Below are 18,699 nucleotides of genomic sequence, written 5' to 3'. Positions count from 1 at the left end.
CAACCCATATTTGAAACTGCACATGGAAATACTTTATAAATTCATACTTTACATAGTTGGCATCATTGCCATTGTGATGTCTGAATCATGCTGGTCAAGTCATTTCAACAAACAAATAAATAATCTGTTTATTGCACAGTAAAACGCCTTAGAACAGAATCAATGTGGGATTTAAAACACACAAAAAAACCAAACAAACAAATAACAATTCTAAATGGTTGTCCACCTTGGACAATTTAGAAGCATATTGGATAAACTCACTCCAGAATATTGTCTGGAAGAGCTGTAACAATAACACTGTCCACTCTTTCACCATCACTGAGCAATGCAATGTGTATTTGTTCACAAACTTCCTTTACTGACTCTGATCTTAAAGGTTAGTTCAAAAAAGAAAAAATTCTTGTCGTTCATCTTCAAAAGACAAATGAAGATATTTTAATTAAATCAGATATTTCTGTCCCTCCATTGACATTCCGTGTAACTACAACTTTAACGCTACAAAAAGTTCATAAAGAGATTGTAAAACTAATCCAATATGAATCCATCATATTAGTCCAAATTTTCTGAAGAAACTCGATTGCTTTATATGATGAACATATTTAATTTAGGCTTTTATTTACTATTGAACTTTTTGAAACGTCAAGTGGTAGTTGCGTAGCTGTCAACGGAAGGACAGAAATCTCTCATTTGAATAAAATATCTTCATTTGTGTTTTGAAGATTAATGAAAATCTTACAGGTTTGGAATGACATGAGGGTGAGTAAATTATCACAGAATTTTCATTTAACCCTTTAATTTGGCTAATGCCACTACACATTGGGTACTCACTTTAATGGAGATTGAGATTTAGGCAATGACCTTTGGCATCATCCTGTGTAACAGTAACTTACATTTGTATAATATATATATATATATATATTAAAATTGGTTAAATCTAGCAAATATAATTTAAAAGCAGATGCTTTTGTACAAAATGGAAATTCTTTTCAGTGTTCTTTTTTCATGTAGCACAGATTTGTTTCTTTTTATGATACAAATATACAATACAAATCCATTTTCTGGAAGTTTCTTTTTTGGAAAGATTATGCATTCAGATGAGAAATCAGTCTGCACCAGGAAGAATTCCATCCAGTTATTTCATTATGTTCTAAAATACTTAAGACAAGGGCTATTTGTTACAAATTCAGACTTGGTTTTTCTAATTCCTGTTACTACTTACTTACCGTTAATTGTTCAGTAATAGACCTGTGGCTTCAGGATGCCGTTCGCATCTTGCTATGCAAATCCAAGACTGCCATCCCAGTCCCACACTATTGAAGCTGCTAAGCAGCTGAGACTAATTACATTTCAGTGTTAGATTTTACCCTGTGAAAACGTGTTATCAACTGAGACCACATGACAACAGCACCATTAGGCAAATGTCTTTCAGATGTACATACATATGAATGCAGAGTTCAGAGAGAACCTGAACATGTAAGGTCCTGTATTTCTGTTGCTTGATAGTGGAAGTTCTTGCTTAGATTTCAGACGATTAAAGGTTTGTGTGTGTCCTTAATCCATCCTCCACAGTCCACATGACAGTAAATACCTCTGTCAGATCTGATTTATAGTCCTAAGCTTAGATATACAGGAGAATTTGAGTCTTGCTCTCGCTCCAGAGGTAATTCAGGGGCACAAGTGTAGCGTAGTCAGGTTTATCACCAACAAGTAAAATGTGTTTTTCTCAAACATGCACTACCGTTCAACGTTTTTAAATAAGTCTGAAATGAGGATGCATTTTCTTTCATGAAAAATATTCTAAAAACTGTAATATTGTGAAATATTAAAATGTAAAATACCTGTTTTCTATTATTTGAAGATATTTTTCAATGTAATTTATTCCTGTGATACAAAGCTTCACTGTCACATGATCCTCTAGAAATCATTCTAATATGCTGATTATTATCAATGTTGAAAACAGTTGTGCTGGTATTTTTGTGGAAACTGGGATCATTTTTTTCCAGGATTCTCTGATGAGTAGAAAATTCAAAAGAACAGCATTTGTTTAAAATAGAAATAATTGTCTATACTGTCATTTTTTAATTAATTTAATGTGTCATTGTTGAATAAGACTATTCAGTTCTTTCAAAAAGAATCGGTCAGACCCAAAACTTTTGAACGGTAGTGTATATTTCCTGGTAAAAAAATGTTTTGCATATACATTTGACATAATAAATGTGAAATATGTACATTTTCAATGTTAAAATACCTTCTCTTCATTCTCCATTTGTAGTTTGATGCCTCTAAATTGTGTGCACATTATTTTTGCTGTTCCTTTAGGATCAAATCAGGACAATATTTTTGCAGTTCAGAATCACCTGAGCTCTGTGCTTTTGCAGACCTGCTAGGGTTTTTTCTCCCAACTGTCTCTGGCTCCTGAGCCGTGGTGGTTTCAGTCTCATCTAGAGGGTACTTCTCAAATATTTTATTTAGCTGCTTGAAGAACTTCCACTCCACCTGCTCCCCTTCATTTCTATGGGTTGAGAAAATAAAAAAATATCTATACGTAATTCTTACATTTAATTAGTATATTTTAATATTCCATTTTTAAGGTCAAAGTTGTTGTATCTACCTGTAATTGTCAAGACACTGGCGGTAACTGGCCTTCAGTCTTTTAATCCTGGAGCGACACTGTTCGTCTGTCCTGCTGTAGCCCTTCTCGGCCATGACCAATGCGATCTGCTGGAAAACAGGTTTGCGTTTGACGCAACCTTTCAGCCTCTCCTGGATAGGGTCGCTCCCCCAGATGGATATAAGTGTGTGTGTCTCACTGTCACCCCATGCCAGCTTCGGCCCGTCCACAGTCGGAGGTTTGGAGAGAGCTAAAGAGTCTGGACACGCAAACACATTTCACAGGTCTACAAATTATAGATCTTCACAAATTATATTAAAACTTTTTGATGTCAAGAAGAACTTATATAGAGATTCCAGTTAGAAAGGGAGATTATGGCTACATCCACATTAATCCGGATACATTTGAAAACGCATCTTGTACCTTTCACCCACACTGAGATCGTGGCCAAGGCATTTTAAAGATGCTCGCCAAAGTGGATGCATTTCAAAATGCCTTTTCTGTGTTGACTGTGAAAATGGAGGTACGATGACACGTTTATACTAGTATGTGCCTGCTATGTGCTAAAAATAAATGTTAACTCTTTCCCCACCACTGACGGAAATTTCCGTAATTTGTGAGACAACGCTTCCCCACCATTGACGAAATTTTCCGGCTTTCCGTGTTTCATTGTTTTCACTGTTATATGGTAGGGGGCGCGATTACAGATCTTCTGAAAGAGTACTAAATCTTCAGATCAAAAGACGTGTGAAGAAGAAGCAGAAACAAACAATAGCATATGTAAGCAAATGTATATGCAAAATAACGCTATCATCAACATTAAACGGCATATAAATCAAAACAATGAAATGTCGACCCAGGAAGTGTTATAGGACTGTGCAAGCTTTGGGGGTGTTGATATATGAGATCTACCCAATTTATGTTTTGATTATCGTTCTGAATCTGATCCGGACATAGTCTTTGAAAAAAATTTCAAAAGAAGTGTTTTTCTTAGCTTTTTGCTCAAAATGTTGCTTTTTTATGAAACCCACATTCAAGTGTGGATAAAAAAAGAATGTATGAAGCTAGAATAAAACACATTTTACACACTGTTTAAAAGCAGAGGCTCTGTTCTTTCTTTTGATATATTGCATGTTCAGATTTTCATACAACAAAATATTCAGGTGTTCACACATTAGCAATAAAAAATAGTTTTTAATACATGAAAATCCTGACATTCTCCCCTTTAAGCTTTTTCCAACATTTCAGTTTGGACAAGAAACATTTGGAAAACACTAGTGGGGACAAAGCATTTTGAAACTAAAAGTTTTCAAATGTATCTGGATTAATATAGACGTGGCCTATATTTAGATTTATTAGATTAGAAAAAGAAAAGAAAAGAATTTGCATGACCAATTTTCAGACTGATACCTGAATCAGAATCAGTTATGGATTCCAGCTCACTGATGTCCTGGTCATCAGATGTTCTGTCCTTTAAAATAATCTGCTCCAGTTGATCATAGAATTTACACTCCTCCCTGCTGAAAAACACATTAAAAAGTAGAAACAGTATTTAAAATAGTATACCTCTATGTTCACAATAGCACACACTATGCATTTATGCTGTGCAGTAAACAGGACACAACTAGTGAATTCTGAACATAGCCTTTAAGAACTAGTCATCACAGACTTCAACTCACTCACCCATCGTAGTAAAACTGAGACTTGAGTCTTTTTACACGCGAGTGGCATTGGACACCCGTTCTGTTGAAACCCAGTGCCATCATTCTCTTTGAAATATATCTGTATATGTGCCTGTTTTTCGGGCAGGACATGAGGCTGTGTTGCACACGGTCATCACCCCAGATATCCAGCAGGGCCTGCGTCTCCCGGTCGGACCAGGTCATCTTCCTGCCTGATTCAGATACGGCTACCATGGCTGCCTTCTGGTATTCTGAGGAAGAACGAGTGGATGAAGAAAAAAGAAAAAAAAACTAACATTTTCCTAAATTTAAAACAGATTTCATCATTTTTTGCGGGGATGAAATGTGAGATTTGAGACTCACCCAAAAAGTGAGTGAATGAGAGAACGAACGAACACACAACCTTCAAAGTCACAAACCTGCATCCTGATCATGTTCATCAAAGACATCCATGGAAAAGGCCTCATCACCCAGAACCTGCTCCAGTTTATCATAGTATTTACAATCTATATTTTCTATGCCACATCTAGATTAGAACAATATGGAGGACATTATTAAACCACAGATAAAAAAAAACACTTTCACTTTTCATCCATTTTATTTTCAAAGTCAACAAGCAAAAATAAAGCCAAACTCACTTTTTCCTTTCGTAACACTGTCGGAAATTCTTTGTCAGGTTCTTGATCTTCCATCTGCATTGCTCTGGTGTTTTGAAGAATCCCTGACTGTTCAGTTTCTCTGCTATATCAGCAAACACGTGACCATTATGGATGGATCCTCTCAGGGCTTCCTGCACCTCATCTTCCGCCCAAATGTCTATTAGAGCTACAGTTTCAGAGTCTGACCAGGATGCTGTCTGGTCCACCCTGCTGCAGGTTTCTGACAGAAGGAAACATGTTATTTTCAACTGGATAATTAGAAATGGGTATTAGGTATAATACAAAATCATTTTGGGGTTTCTAGCAAAAACAAATATACCATAATATAAACCCTTAATTCTATGTACTATGTTATGAAATTACACATATCAAATTCACTTATCAAGAAATAAAATAATACACATTTCATATCTGGCACATAGACATTTACAAGGGTCCTATTATTTTCCCCAAATTTGCCATTGTTGCAGCACCTCTCTTCCCAGTCTGTCAGTAACGCTCTGTTTAGTTCCTGTATCTATGAAGCCCCTCCTTCTGAAAAATCACAATGCGCTCTGATTGGTCAGCTGAACCAGTGTGTTATGACTGGTCAATCGCTTTGAGCGTGTGGTGGAAATGTCCCACCCCTTACCATAACCTCACTACTAACTAACTCAACCAGGCCCAGCCCCTTTTTTCTGCGTATGCCTTGGGCGGGAATTATTTAAATGAGGAATATTGTGATGTGTTTGTTCCAGGAAGAAAACTCAAGACTACAATCGAGGCGTTTCAGGGAGTTCAGAAACAGCGCGCACTGATTTAGAGAAGAACTCCCTTTGGAGTGATTATTCGCTTTGTAACTTTGCAGACCTTTCCCATGCTCAAACAGCAACATTACACACTAAAGAAAGTTGAACATGTAAAAAAGCATTATAGGACCCCTTTAATAAAAGTACCTGATTTCATGTCAATGTTGGGTTCATTATCTCCTGACACTTTGGATGAAGCATTCTTTCGAAAAATGTGTTCCATCAGGTCATAGAACTTAAATTCTACACGTTCAGCTTCAGGTGAACTGCACAGAAAAAAAACACACACTGAAATTATATGCACATTCCATTAAAAATTATATTTAGTGCTCAGGCCACATTCACAAATAATGTGCAAATAAGATTGCTCTCTTATTTGGTGCTGAAAACATAAATGTCTCTTGAATACGGTCGGCCACTGACCTGATGCTGTCCCTGCACTGCCTGTAGCTGATCTTGAGTCGTTTGATTCTGGTATGGCACTGCTCAGCGGAGCGGAGGTATCCGTGAGCGTTCAGCTTCTCAGAGATCTCTGTGTAGATGGGGCCGTTGTGAGGGCAACGCTGAAGGTTCTGCTGGACCTGTTCATTTCCCCATAACTGGAGGAGAATCAGCGTCTCTGCATCGGACCAGGCAACCTTCTTTCTATCATCCATGCAGTTCATTGTGGTTTCTGTGTTGGGTGATCATAGGAGGACATGACACACATGTATTAGACATTTTTGGACTATTATATCACGCTTAAAAATGTATAAATCCCCATCCATGCAAACTGAAATGGCTAGATGATCAAATCAAGCAGCATGTCTTCTTTGTGTTGAACATAAGTACAATACCATTCAAACGTTTAGGGTACATAAGAGTTTTTAATGTTTATGGGAAAAGTGTCTTATGCTCACCAAGGCTGCATTTAATTGATAAAAAAAATACAGTAAAATTGTGAAATATTATTACAATTTAAATGAGCTGTTTTCTATTTGAATATATTTTAAAATGTCATTTATTTCTGTGATGGCAAAGCTGAATTTTCAGCAGCCATTTCTGACGTCTTCAGTGTCAAATGATCCTTCAGAAATCATTCTAAAGATTATTAGTAAAATTGAAAACAGTTGTTCTGATCAATATTTTTGTGGAAAGTTGCCGTGATACATTTATTCAGTATTCTTTGATGAACAGCATTTATTTGTAATAGAAATCTTTTGTAACATTAAAAATATCTTTACTGTCACATTTGATTTAATGTGTCCTTGCTGAAAAAAAGAAAAGAAAAATCTTTTTTTTTTTAAATCTTACTGACCTCAAACATTAACAGGACACAAACAGCAGTGTTGTTACAAAACAATAATCTACAGGAGAGTAACAGGAACGAACAGATACCTATTTCCTGGTATTTGTACACCTGGTATTCGATGTCCGTAGACTCCTCCTTTTTGATCTGTGATGAGCATGACTCTTCATTAGCCATAATTCTCTCCATCTGTTTATAGAATTTAAATTCAACTTGCTCTTTGCCCTCGGTGCTGCAAAAAGAATTAAAGAACAGCACTTTCAGTCATTTAAAATAATACAACAGTGCTCTGTAAATTAAATTATATTCACAAGATTCTCTTGTCAGCTGAGTTTTGCTTTTAAATCTGAGAGCTTTCTGTCCCTCCATTGACAGCTACGCAACTGACACTATGATGCTTATAAAGAGATCATAACACTAATCCATATGAATTAAGCGGTTTAGTCCAAATTTTCTGATGAGACTCGATCAATTCATATGATGAACAGATTTAATTTAGGCTTTTATAGACTTTTAAAGCCTTACCGGTTTGGAATGACATGAGGGCAAGTAATTAATGAAAGAATTTTAATTTTGGGGTGAACTATCCCTTTAACAATGATGTCGAAGATGCTCAAGCACTCACTGTTTACTCTCGTGAGACTGTTTGAAGCACAGCTTCAGTCTTTTCACTCTACTCTGACATTGCTCTGCTGTTCGGACGTAACCGTGAGCGGCCATCTTTTTGGAGATCATGGCAAAGATGTGTCCGTTCTGGAGAACCCCTCGCAGCTCCCGCTGGGTTTTGTCTTCTCCCCAGATCCTGATGAGGGTTTGCGTCTCCAGGTCTGTCCATGGGATATTCCTGGTGCCTTGAGAGGGTGTAAGTGAAACTTTGGTCAATAATACAGCAAGTCTAATATAGGTCATATATTACGCGCAGAACATTTGAGTACCCTCTAGTCCGACATGACCAAGAACATCCCAATCAGTGTCGTCTTCTGCCTGCTGTCCTGAGGATTCTTCTGGAATGGTGACATCATTAATACTTTCTTCCTGTTCTGAGTCTTTACGGCAGATAATCTTCTCCAGAACATTATAGAACTTCCATTCCGGTCTTTCTCCTTTCACACTGCCAAACAAACACAGATTCAGTTCAGTTACAATCAAAGAAAAAAAAAAAACTGAATTCAGTTTTAAAGGTTTCTTACATTTCAAAGATTTATATACACTACTGTTTAAAAGTTTGGGGTCAGTAGGGTTGCATTTATTTGATAAAAAAAAAAAAAAAAAAGTAAAAATTGTAATATTGTGAAATACCATTACAATTTAAAAGAAATGTTTTCTATTTGAATGTATTTTAAAATGTAATTTATTCCTGTGATGCAAAGCTGAATTTTCAGTAACATTACTCCAGTCTTCAGTGTCACATGATCTTTCAGAAAAACATTCTAATATGCTGATTTGTTGCTTAAGAAACATTTCTTATGATGATCAATGTTAAAAACAGTTGTGGCTTCATATTTTTATGGAAACTTTTTCAGGAGTCTTTGATGAATAAAAAGTTCTAAAAAACATTTATTTGAAATAGAATTTTTGTAACATTATGAAATGTTTCTTTACTGAAAGATTTAACTTCTTAAAAAAAAAAAAAAAAAAAAAAAAAAAAATTAGAATCTGACAGACCCCAAACTTTTAAAGTGTAGTGAATGTCATGTCTATGTCTTATGTAAAAATATTTTTTTTCTTAATTTTTAACTATACACAAAGTTATTTGTTGCAAAATGGATGGCCCTAAAATATTTCTTTAAAGTCAACATTAAATAACATTCACAATAATAACAATAAAACCAAAAACATTCATTAATTCATTAAGGTAGAAAACAGAGTCTATTTTGATTTCATGTTAACTTCAAATCAGAGTTTTTATCATTAAATAAAACTATTAAAAACATTTATTTTAATTTAAATAAAATAAAATATAAAAATTAGTTAAAATTAGAAATAATGACAATAAACTGAAAGTTTCAGTATAAGCACTAATATTATTCACTAGAAATAAATAAAACCTAAAACTTTAAGTAAAATTAACATGAAAACTAAAAATATAAAAATAAAATCTAATAGACCTAATCATTAATAACCTATAACAAAACTAAAACAAAACCTAAAATAACACTTAACTCAATGTTTTGTTGAATGTTGAATGTTGAATTAACTCACATGTTTTCATGGCATTGTCGAAAGCTCATTTTTAAGCGCTTTATCCTGGTGTGACACTGCTCTGCTGTTCTGGTAAACCCTCTCTCGAACATCTTCTTAGAGATGAGGTTAAAAATGTGTCGGTTGCGGGCACAGTCTTTTAGACTCCGCTGGACGCTGTCTTTCCCCCATATGTCAATGAGGCAGAACGTTTCTTCCTCTGACCAAGGAACCTTTGAAGCATCAGAGGTCTGGTACGAAGACTCTTCTGGGTAAATAAAGCAGAAAAGCATGTAAATCAGCTCAGTTGCTAATATTATCATTATTAAACTAGATTTTTAGCAGTGCTTGCACAAGCCAAAGTCATCTTCATGATGCTAAGGTGTTGTGGGTAGAAGCTAAAGTGTAATACTTTGCATGAAGCCTTAGCATGCACTGCTAATAAATGAAAACTTAGATTTAAAGAGGAACTATTATGCCCTTTTACAAAGTCTTGATTTTGTTTTTGGGCTCTACTAGAATAGGTTTTCATGCTTGAATGTTAAAAAACCCTATTTTTTACATATTTGACATTGTTGCAGCTCTTCTCTTCCCAGTCTGTCAGTAACACTCTGCTTAGTTATTTTCTCTATGAAGCCCCTTCTTCTGAAAAGCACAACATGCTCTGATTGGTCGCCTAGACCAGTGTGTTGTGATTAGTCAAGCGCTTCGAGTGTGTTCGGGAAATGTAACAACCCTTACCATAACCGTGAGTTTCAACACACTACAAACCAACTCAACCAGGCCCCACCCCTTTATTCTCAGTATGCCTCGGATGGGAATTATTTAAATGAGGAATATTGTGTTGTGTTCGTTCCCAGAAGAAAACTCAAAGACTTCAATAGAGGCGTTTCAGTTCAGAAACAGTGTGCATGATATAGAGAAGAACTCCCTTTGGAGTGAATTTGTAACTTTGCATGCTCAAACAGCAACATTACACACTAAAGAAAGTTGAAAGCATAAAAAAGCACAATAGGTCCTCTTTAAAATGAACTGACCTGTGTATGCCCCCAAATGATTGATAAATGTGAACTCTCTGGACACTTCTCCACTGTCATCTCTTTTCCTTTTAGAGGATTTTTTCGAGTTTTTTTTGGTGTGTGTCTGATTCAGCTCTTCACCAACAGAGCTGTCATCATAACTGTTCCTCTTTTCTATAGATAGGGCACCCATGATTGGCCAGTTTTGATCATCATCATCCTCTTCATCTTCTCTCTCCTCTGTATCTATTTTGAATTTTCTCTTTTTAGACTTGCAGCTGGGCGTATCCAGATCAGTGCGGCAATCATCTTTGTCTTGACCATCTAAATCGGCTCCCGATTCAGACGGGTCCCCAGATTCTGTGTGATCGCTGGATATGACGACTCGAACCAGCGGAGGGAGAGATTGAGATGAAAATGTAAAGCTTTTATGAGCTGCAACAAAGAGACAAATTAAACCTCAAATTAAGCCATTTGATTTACAACTGCAAACACAGATGCAACTGACTGAAACCATCATAGTTGTTTCTTGTATTCGCATAATGCAAATGCATCTGATATAATCTTTCACATAAATATGACACTGTTTAACGTAAAAACTTCTACCATTGTCCTGAAGATTTCCATTAGCTCTGTGGCGTTCAAGCAGGGTCTTTATTTGCTTTGGGACCAAAACTGAATGAATGCATTCCTCCAGAACAGATGGACAGGCCCTGAGCCAAGAGACCGTCTGAGGAACAAAATCAAACCAACGGTAAGAGAAATAACACAGTGAGTGTTCTTTACTGATGTTTCTTGATGTACCTGTGAAAGGTCTGGGACTGAAATCATCCGGTCCAGCTGTAGGAGGAAGTCTTCCATAAGTTCCTGTAGGGTTTTGTCAAACTTGGGTCCGTATTCATCTGGGAAAATGTTCTATTAATTGCAATGGGTTGGGGAAAAAATTATTTCATGGCACAGGAAGAAAAACAGCAAAAACCAAGTGAGTTGTGTGACCATGTTTATGTGTTTGTAACCTGGAAGAAATGCTCCCTCTCTTCGGGGTTGTAGATAAGGGTCCGAATGAGGTCCAAGAAGCAAGCCTCAGATTCCTCCATGTCTTCATCAACAACCTGTAGAAATATGCTTGAATTTTAATCTAAGCAGAAACGTGATGTTTCAAGCAGACAACATGCGTTGTCAACAACCTCCAGATGTGGATGATTTGACCTCACTGACCTCATCCCTGTTGACACAAGGAGCACGGATTCGATCTAAGTGAAGCTGAATTTCTTCCAGGTCGACCTGATGTTGACCACGACATAACTCCAGAAGACGCTGTGCAAAATAACAGATACAATACTGGAACCATTGTCCTCTTTAGAAACTGAAAAGCTATTAATCTTTTACATGGTGGATCCTAAATGTTATCTGTTTTTGTGTACTGTGACATTTCGTACCCTTGCTCTTAATCCAAGTATAAGCTGAGCTCTTTGATGGTCATTTAGAAGCTCTGGCACAGTCTCTGTCACCATGATTACAAACTCCTCCAGCATCCTATAGTGCTTCACCTGTCTCTGTTCTGTCACCTGCCACATGGCTGCAGACAGTAACCTCAAGGGTGGAACCATGAAGCTAATCAATGAAAGAGGGTCTGATAAAATAAAATAAAAATATTAAAAAACAAGACCATTAGGAACCCATTTTGACTTTATAGTCTGGACTTAAATTAGCCTATCTTATAATTGCATTGCCATTTAAAAATAAATAATTATAATCTCTTCCAAAAAGACATAGGATAAGAAATTACTCACCTTCGATTTTTGTCCACAGAGCTTCCATTGTTTACAACTTCAATCAACTTTAAACAATCTCGAAATTAATATTTTAAAAAGCAGTGTAACATGATTTAGAAGAAAGGCGCTATAAAACGGAATACTTTTTAATTTCGATGTGCTTTCCACCTGACCATTTCGTTCGTTTCAAAACACTGGACTGAACGACACAGATTCCGGTCTAATCCGCTTTGGTCTGGTCTACAGTGTAGTTCGAGTTCTCCCTCTGGTGGTGCAAAACCACATTATGCTAGTTTTGCGCAGGCCATCTCACAAACCCAGCTTCCAAACCATTCTTTCGACTCGCGATTGTTTTGTATGCTTTTTACTGTTAATATGGTTTCATCTAGACTGGTCTGGGACAAGGACTTCAGAAACATTCCTGGATTTACGTTGATATTTAAAAAATGGAAAAAATGAGGGACTTTTATTATGAAGGATGTGGCCATGGATTTAGCTCATGAATACTTAATTTTATCATACCAACGTTGCTTTGGTAACCTTCCTGGAGTTTCGATCACGTGTCCTTATTAATATTCATAAGCCACACGTCAACGCCTGCCATTGGCGAACGTCGCGTTACGTAATTGACGTTCATGAGTAATATAATTTATAATTCAGCAGTCTGCAGTTTAAATCCCTCTGTTGTTTAAGTATGAAGTAAATATAATAACAATATAAACAATATAAAGACAACAATATAAATGTTGGATTTTGTAAGTGTAGATCCATATTTGTTTTAAAAGAAAATATAACTTTAATGTAATTTTTAACTATAGGGAGTTAATGCATGTAATATTATATATATATATATATATATATATATATATATATATATATATATATATATATATATATATATATAATATGAATCAGTTTAATTTAGTTGTACCATGTTTGTTAATGACTTTAATTAGAGTTATACAGTTTAACAAAAAGGAAAAAATTAAGATCAGAGACTTATTCTTTTTTTTAGAAACTACTTTATTTCAAATCTTTGTGTGATATATGTAAGATTTAACTACAACTAACTTCACTAAGTTGGGAGTCTTGTAAAATCCAAAGGTTAAAATAGCACCAAAGACAAAATCCAAAAAACATTATATCACATCATACATCGTTGTAGGTCAAGGTATTTTACAAGCTTCAAAACATTTTGTTATAATCACAGCACTGAGACAATGTTTATTACAGTAGTTTGGCAGGGTGTTGTCATTTAGATAACAGGAATTTTTCGAAAACATTTTAGTGTCAAAATAATCTATCAATCTGATTTCAAGAAAGCAATAACAGCATATTGAACCAAAGCTGCAAAAGTAAAAGACAATTTGATTAACCAACCATGACTTCTTTAATATATGTCTGCAGCACACATTTTCCTATATTTGGACATGTATTTGGTATTTAGAAAGAAAATGCTAATCTAGAACTAATAGGACTGACTAGACCCTTCTGTGTATAGGCATGAAGCACTAAAATGTGAACTCTCTTTATGGAACTGAATGGTTGTGGCCCTGAGAAACCTCACCTACACAGCCAAATACAGGGTAATAGGACAGTGGTCACTTCCCATGGCCGTGTTTCGGATCTTGCTGTCACACAGACCCGGGAGCAATGCGGTCGACAGCACAAAGTAGTCCAAACGCCAGCCGACGTTCTTGGCTCGACAGTTCATCATGTAGGTCCAGAAGGTGTAGGCATTGGCTTGCTCCGGATACAGTTCCCGGAAACTGTCGGTGAAACCAGCCTCAAGAAGCTGCGTGAAGCCCTCACGCTCCTCTGGGGTGAAGCCTGCGTTCTTGCGGTTACCCTTGGGGTTTTTAAGATCGATCTCTTGATGGGCCACATTCAGATCGCCACACAGCACCAGGGGCTTGCGCTGGTCCAAGCTGCTCAGGTAGGCCCGGAAATCCACGTCCCAGGTCTTGCGGTAGTCCAGACGCACCAAACCACGGCTGGCATTGGGCACATACGCCGTGACCAGGAAAAAAGTTGGGAACTCAGCAGTGATAACTCGACCCTCTTTATCATGTTCCTCTTTACCTGTTTTCAAGCAGAAAGAGATATTAAGCTAACAGAAAACTCAAGATTTGGATTTTGGACAAGAGTGTAAAAAATTAGATGATATTTAACATCAAATAGTTTTATAACACTTTTATAGTTTTTCCATGAAAAGAATAGCAACTGATGAATAATAATACAAATAAAAAAAAATTAAATCACACAGCATAAAGACAAATGTGGGTTACCAGGCATGTGATCAGCTCTGGACAAAAAAGTAAAACCAGTTTCTCTCCAATCCAATCTGACAATATAATAATATTATTAAAATAATAAGAATTGAACTAATAAAGAAATATAGTACTGTTGCAACAATATTATTGTACTAGAAATTAACTAGAATTTAAAGCTGCAGTCCGTAACTTTTTTTGTGTTCAAAATGTACAAAATTTATATAATAAGCGAGTACATTATGAATCCATTTTCCAAACAGTGTTTTTATCTTATCCTGAATCACTATGGTACACCTATAATAATGGCTCGTTTCCACTGAGCGGTACGGTAGGGTACGGTAAGGTACGGAACGGTACGCATTTATTTGCGTTTCCACTATCAAAAGTTGTGAATGGTACCAAAATGCCGAACTGTACCGTACCACTTTTTAGGTACCCTTCCATTGGGGTACCTAACACAGTGGTACGGTACTAAAAGGTGGAGCTAGACTCACTGCAGGACGTTGATTGGTTGACAGAGAATCGTCACTTGCGCGTGCTACAAGGGGAATGATAACATAAGAAGCGCCATTTTTTAATATACAGTTTAATATAATACTACTGTTACTGTGTCACGAAATGTAATTTTAAGAGTTTTTCAGGCGAGAATGTAGTTGTTTAAAGCACAAATCTGTGGTTTATTTTTTTTTCTCCCGGTTGTGAGATCCATGCGATCAGCGGGATGAGCCTTTCCTCGGCTAGTTCTTCTGACGTTCGCCGCTGACTCCGACGGTAGTGGTTAAACATGAGATATAATTCGTCTTGTGTAGACCTAACGGGCGATCTTTGGTCTCGTGAATATATAATTCAATCCCTGTCAATCGTTTTGGCTGAGGGCTAAGTTTAGTTTCATATTATAGGCTATTTGTATTTAACTTTACTATTGTAATGTTAGACTAGAGCGCTGCATTTGGATATTTGACTGAATTGTTTGCTTTATTTCTTATTGTATAGCTTCTTGTACCTTTTACTTAAACTTTTATATTGGCTATTATTGATAAAACTGAAATTTTACAAAAAGAAATATGGTTTCTTGTCATTTTTTTTATTACAAGATTATCACTGATGTTTATTGCAACATTTGTACAAATGCATATATTGCCTGGAATATGTGTAAGTTATTTTTTTATTATTTAAACGAAAAGAGGTAACGTTAGGGTTGTGTTTTAAATTTCCTTTTGTTATAAATAGAATAACATATAACGTGGAGTGAATAATCAATATGCGTTGCGCATGAACCACATTTGTGTCCCTATAATGTTTAATTTATTTAAATGAAAACGAAAAGAGGCAGAGTGGTGTTTTATAACATATTTCGTTTTATTGTTGCTTAAAATGTACATACAGAGTAACAGAAATAACCGGAGTAGCAGAGCGAGCTGAGTGACGCTTTTAAGAACGCGCTGTACCATTTGCATGTAGGAGTCGCACATGGCAAGTACAAACTTTGCGTACTTTATATTGAGAAAAGCATAATGTCGGCGCTTGTCTTCTTGTGACAAACATGTCGAGGAGCAAGAACAAGATCTGCTGTATGTCATCCATTGTAGTTTACTATGTTCTTCTTCGCGCGAAAATGACGTCGATCGAAACACCACGCCTATCAAGTAAGGGTACTGTTGGCAGTGGGAACGCTAGCCAGATCATGGTTAACAGACCCGAACCGTACCGTACTGCTCAGTGGAAACGAGCCATAAGTGTTTATATTGGGACTATTGGTACCACTGCGTAGTAGCCCAGCACCTGCATGACTCGTCATAGACATAAACAGAGAGAAGTAGCTCCGGCTACAATGTTCTTCCGCAAAACGCATGCAGTTCTGTTTATTAACCGCTAGAGCGCCAAAAGTTACGGACTGCAGCTTTAAAGGGATAATCCACCCAAAAATGACAACTCTGTGATCATTTATTCACCCTCAAGTTGTTCCAAACCTTCTTCTGCTGAACACAAAAGACATTTAAAAAATGTTTTTGATAACCAAAGAGTTTCGGTTCCCATTGAGATCCAGATATCTTCAAAATATCTTCTTTTACGTTACCCAGAAAAAATAAATACATACAGGTTTGAAATGGCTTTACATTTTTGAGAATTTTCATTTTTGGATGGACAATCCCTTTAATACTACTAAAAAAAGAATAATATGAAGTTTTTTTACAAGAATAACATCCCTTGTAACACTTACCAATACCATAGGTGACACTGAGGGGTTCGGTCTTGCAGAGCATGGCCACTCCGCTGTAACCCTCTTTATCCTCTGATCCAGCCCAATACTTGTGTGGATACTCGGGCATTTCAGTGATATCAGACGGCAGAGCTTTCTCAGCGCACTTGGTTTCCTGCAGACACAGCACGTCTGGGTCCTCCTTACGTACCCACTGCAAGCAGACAACAACAAAGGAGTGGAAAATGGTCCATATTCCTAGTAATCTGACATAGACTAACACAAATGCTAAATAAAGAGACAGAGATGGGTTAGAGTGTTCAAAAAGGACCATAATTAACATGTAAAACAACCATTGAGTTAAAAGTGCCCCTTTTACACTTTTTCGGATATTACCTATCATGTAGTGTGATATAAAGCTGCTTGCAAATATAAAAGCGCAGCAAAGTTTAGAAGATCAAAGTGCAGATAAATGGAGTTATTGTCTCCTAAAAGAAAGAATCAATTCTGATTTACATAATGCCCGCCTATGGTTTTCATTGGCTGCCCGTGAATGTCTGCTTTGACCCTCAAACACTCTAGTTGTAGCTGAGACTGGAAGACTTTGGTTTGTGTTATCAACATGTCGAGAAGATGCTGTTTTCTGCGCTGCAAAAGCAAATACACTTTGCATGCTCTTCAAAAGGATGAGATTGATTCGGTAAAACTGAAACCATCGTTACTGTTCGTATCACTGTGTATCAAGTGCTGAGGAAGCTCTGGAGCTGAAATTCAGATATGGCAATGGGCGATTTGTTTCCAACACGTGCTGTAAGCAGAAGACCAATCAAAACAGACTTGGCCACTCCAAGTATAGGTCTCTGCAGGACAATACTAGGAGTTACCAGAACAGTGGGCAAGGCCATAAAACAGAGGGGTGTTTTCGACCGCGTTACCTGATTTGCCCACGTCACAGTGGGGGTAGGGCTTAAGGGTGGGGTCAAGTGAAGGCCATAATTTTCACTGCATGATTTATAAACACCCACCGGTTTGAAAACGAAACGCCCACTTTTGTTCCGTAGAGACCCCATACTCGGTCATCTGACCAATCAAAATAGAGTAGACCAATCACAACAGACTGGGTTGTCTGACCAATCAGAGAAGAGTAGGCTCTCAGAGAGGAGAGGTTTAGAGAGACTGAATCCTTGTGAGGGAAAAGCAAAAAAAAACTTGAGAAAAAAAAGTTCAGGTGCTTTTTGACTTTGGAAGCATGAAATTCTATTGCAGGAGACTCAAAAACAAAATTATGAACCTTAAAATTAGCATTATAGGGGCACTTTAAATGTTGAGTGCATGAATGCATGTGATCTCTTACATCAAGGCCGTTCTTTTTGACCCATGCCCGCAGACCATCCACATTCCAGGAGGTGATTTTCATGTTGGCTGCACGGTCATCTTTACTGGTCATCTTATCTGGAGGATCTTCATACAGAATTGGGGCCTCTGGCTCTTTCCCTTTTTTCTCTTTCTTTGCAGGTGCTGTGACAGAAAGGTTAATGTTATCTGATGTAATCTGTGAGGATGCCAGCTTATTAGGGATGCCAGCTTTCTTATATAGGTTTTAAAACACTGTACCAGTTCCATTGCCAGTCTCCCCATCCACAGCTTCCTCGCTCTTCTTGGCTCTTTTGGGCATGTTTACAGTTGTTTTAAGACCACACACACGAAAGAAACTGACGGCACACACACGTACACCTACAAGAGAGGACATGCGCAATGGAATGTGTAAATGTTCAATGAAACGTGCGCTGCAAGCTATGCAACCGTCTACACAACAAAGACCGTAAGAACGTAATTAGTTCAAACAAAAGCGATCAAAAAACTTACATAAACTGCATAAACCAAAATGCATGTGCTTTCAGTGTGCTGAAATAACGAACGAATATAAATTAGAAAATTGACTTAACAGTCCGTAAGTTGGCCAAAAAAATGCGGCCTGAATGAATGAAACAATAAGCACCAATCACGCTCAGATTTTGGACATTTTCACATTGATCGAGCTAAAAATCAATAAATATAAATTTGCATTCCATTATATACAGATAGCTCTTTCTTACCTAACACTTTAATCTTTAGTTGAGATTACACTGATAGCTCAGTCTGTGCAGGACTATGAATTGCTACACGGACGGGCACGAAGCTTTCGGCAGTGTGGATGAGGCGCACGTTTCCCCATTAAGAGGT

General features: G+C 37.0%; 2 protein-coding genes across 3 annotated transcripts; both read right to left on the bottom strand.

Moving 5' to 3' along the window:
- Positions 1-102: 102 nt before the first annotated feature.
- On the bottom strand, positions 103-12,258 carry LOC311081899 (uncharacterized protein). Its single transcript, XM_084112585.1, has 19 exons — positions 12,022-12,258; positions 11,668-11,861; positions 11,447-11,545; positions 11,245-11,340; positions 11,033-11,143; positions 10,835-10,958; positions 10,247-10,663; positions 9,231-9,477; positions 7,964-8,139; positions 7,654-7,879; positions 7,118-7,260; positions 6,164-6,413; positions 5,888-6,006; positions 4,932-5,172; positions 4,713-4,819; positions 4,295-4,544; positions 4,022-4,131; positions 2,612-2,870; positions 103-2,512 (listed from the first exon to the last, which is right to left on the bottom strand). The coding sequence occupies exons 1-19, from the start codon at positions 12,047-12,049 to the stop codon at positions 2,299-2,301; spliced, it is 3,411 nt and encodes a 1,136-aa protein (XP_083968711.1). The 5' UTR covers positions 12,050-12,258; the 3' UTR covers positions 103-2,298.
- Positions 12,259-13,002: 744 nt separating this feature from the next.
- On the bottom strand, positions 13,003-18,699 carry apex1 (APEX nuclease (multifunctional DNA repair enzyme) 1). 2 transcript variants are annotated; one of them, XM_084112606.1, is made up of 6 exons: positions 18,573-18,684; positions 18,343-18,381; positions 18,091-18,210; positions 17,831-17,994; positions 16,498-16,690; positions 13,003-14,085 (listed from the first exon to the last, which is right to left on the bottom strand). In XM_084112606.1, exons 2-6 carry the CDS (start codon positions 18,365-18,367, stop codon positions 13,571-13,573), a joined length of 1,017 nt encoding a protein of 338 aa, XP_083968732.1. In that variant the 5' UTR covers positions 18,368-18,381; positions 18,573-18,684; the 3' UTR covers positions 13,003-13,570. The 2 variants fall into 2 exon arrangements, with proteins under 2 accessions (XP_083968732.1, XP_083968733.1); XM_084112607.1 differs by lacking the exon at positions 18,343-18,381 and having other exon boundaries at positions 18,573-18,699.

This window comes from Abramis brama, assembly GCF_963993115.1.
Source record: "Abramis brama genome assembly, chromosome: 4".
Classification (NCBI taxonomy): domain Eukaryota; kingdom Metazoa; phylum Chordata; class Actinopteri; order Cypriniformes; family Leuciscidae; genus Abramis; species Abramis brama.
This window is presented reverse-complemented; position numbering and strand designations above follow the sequence as displayed.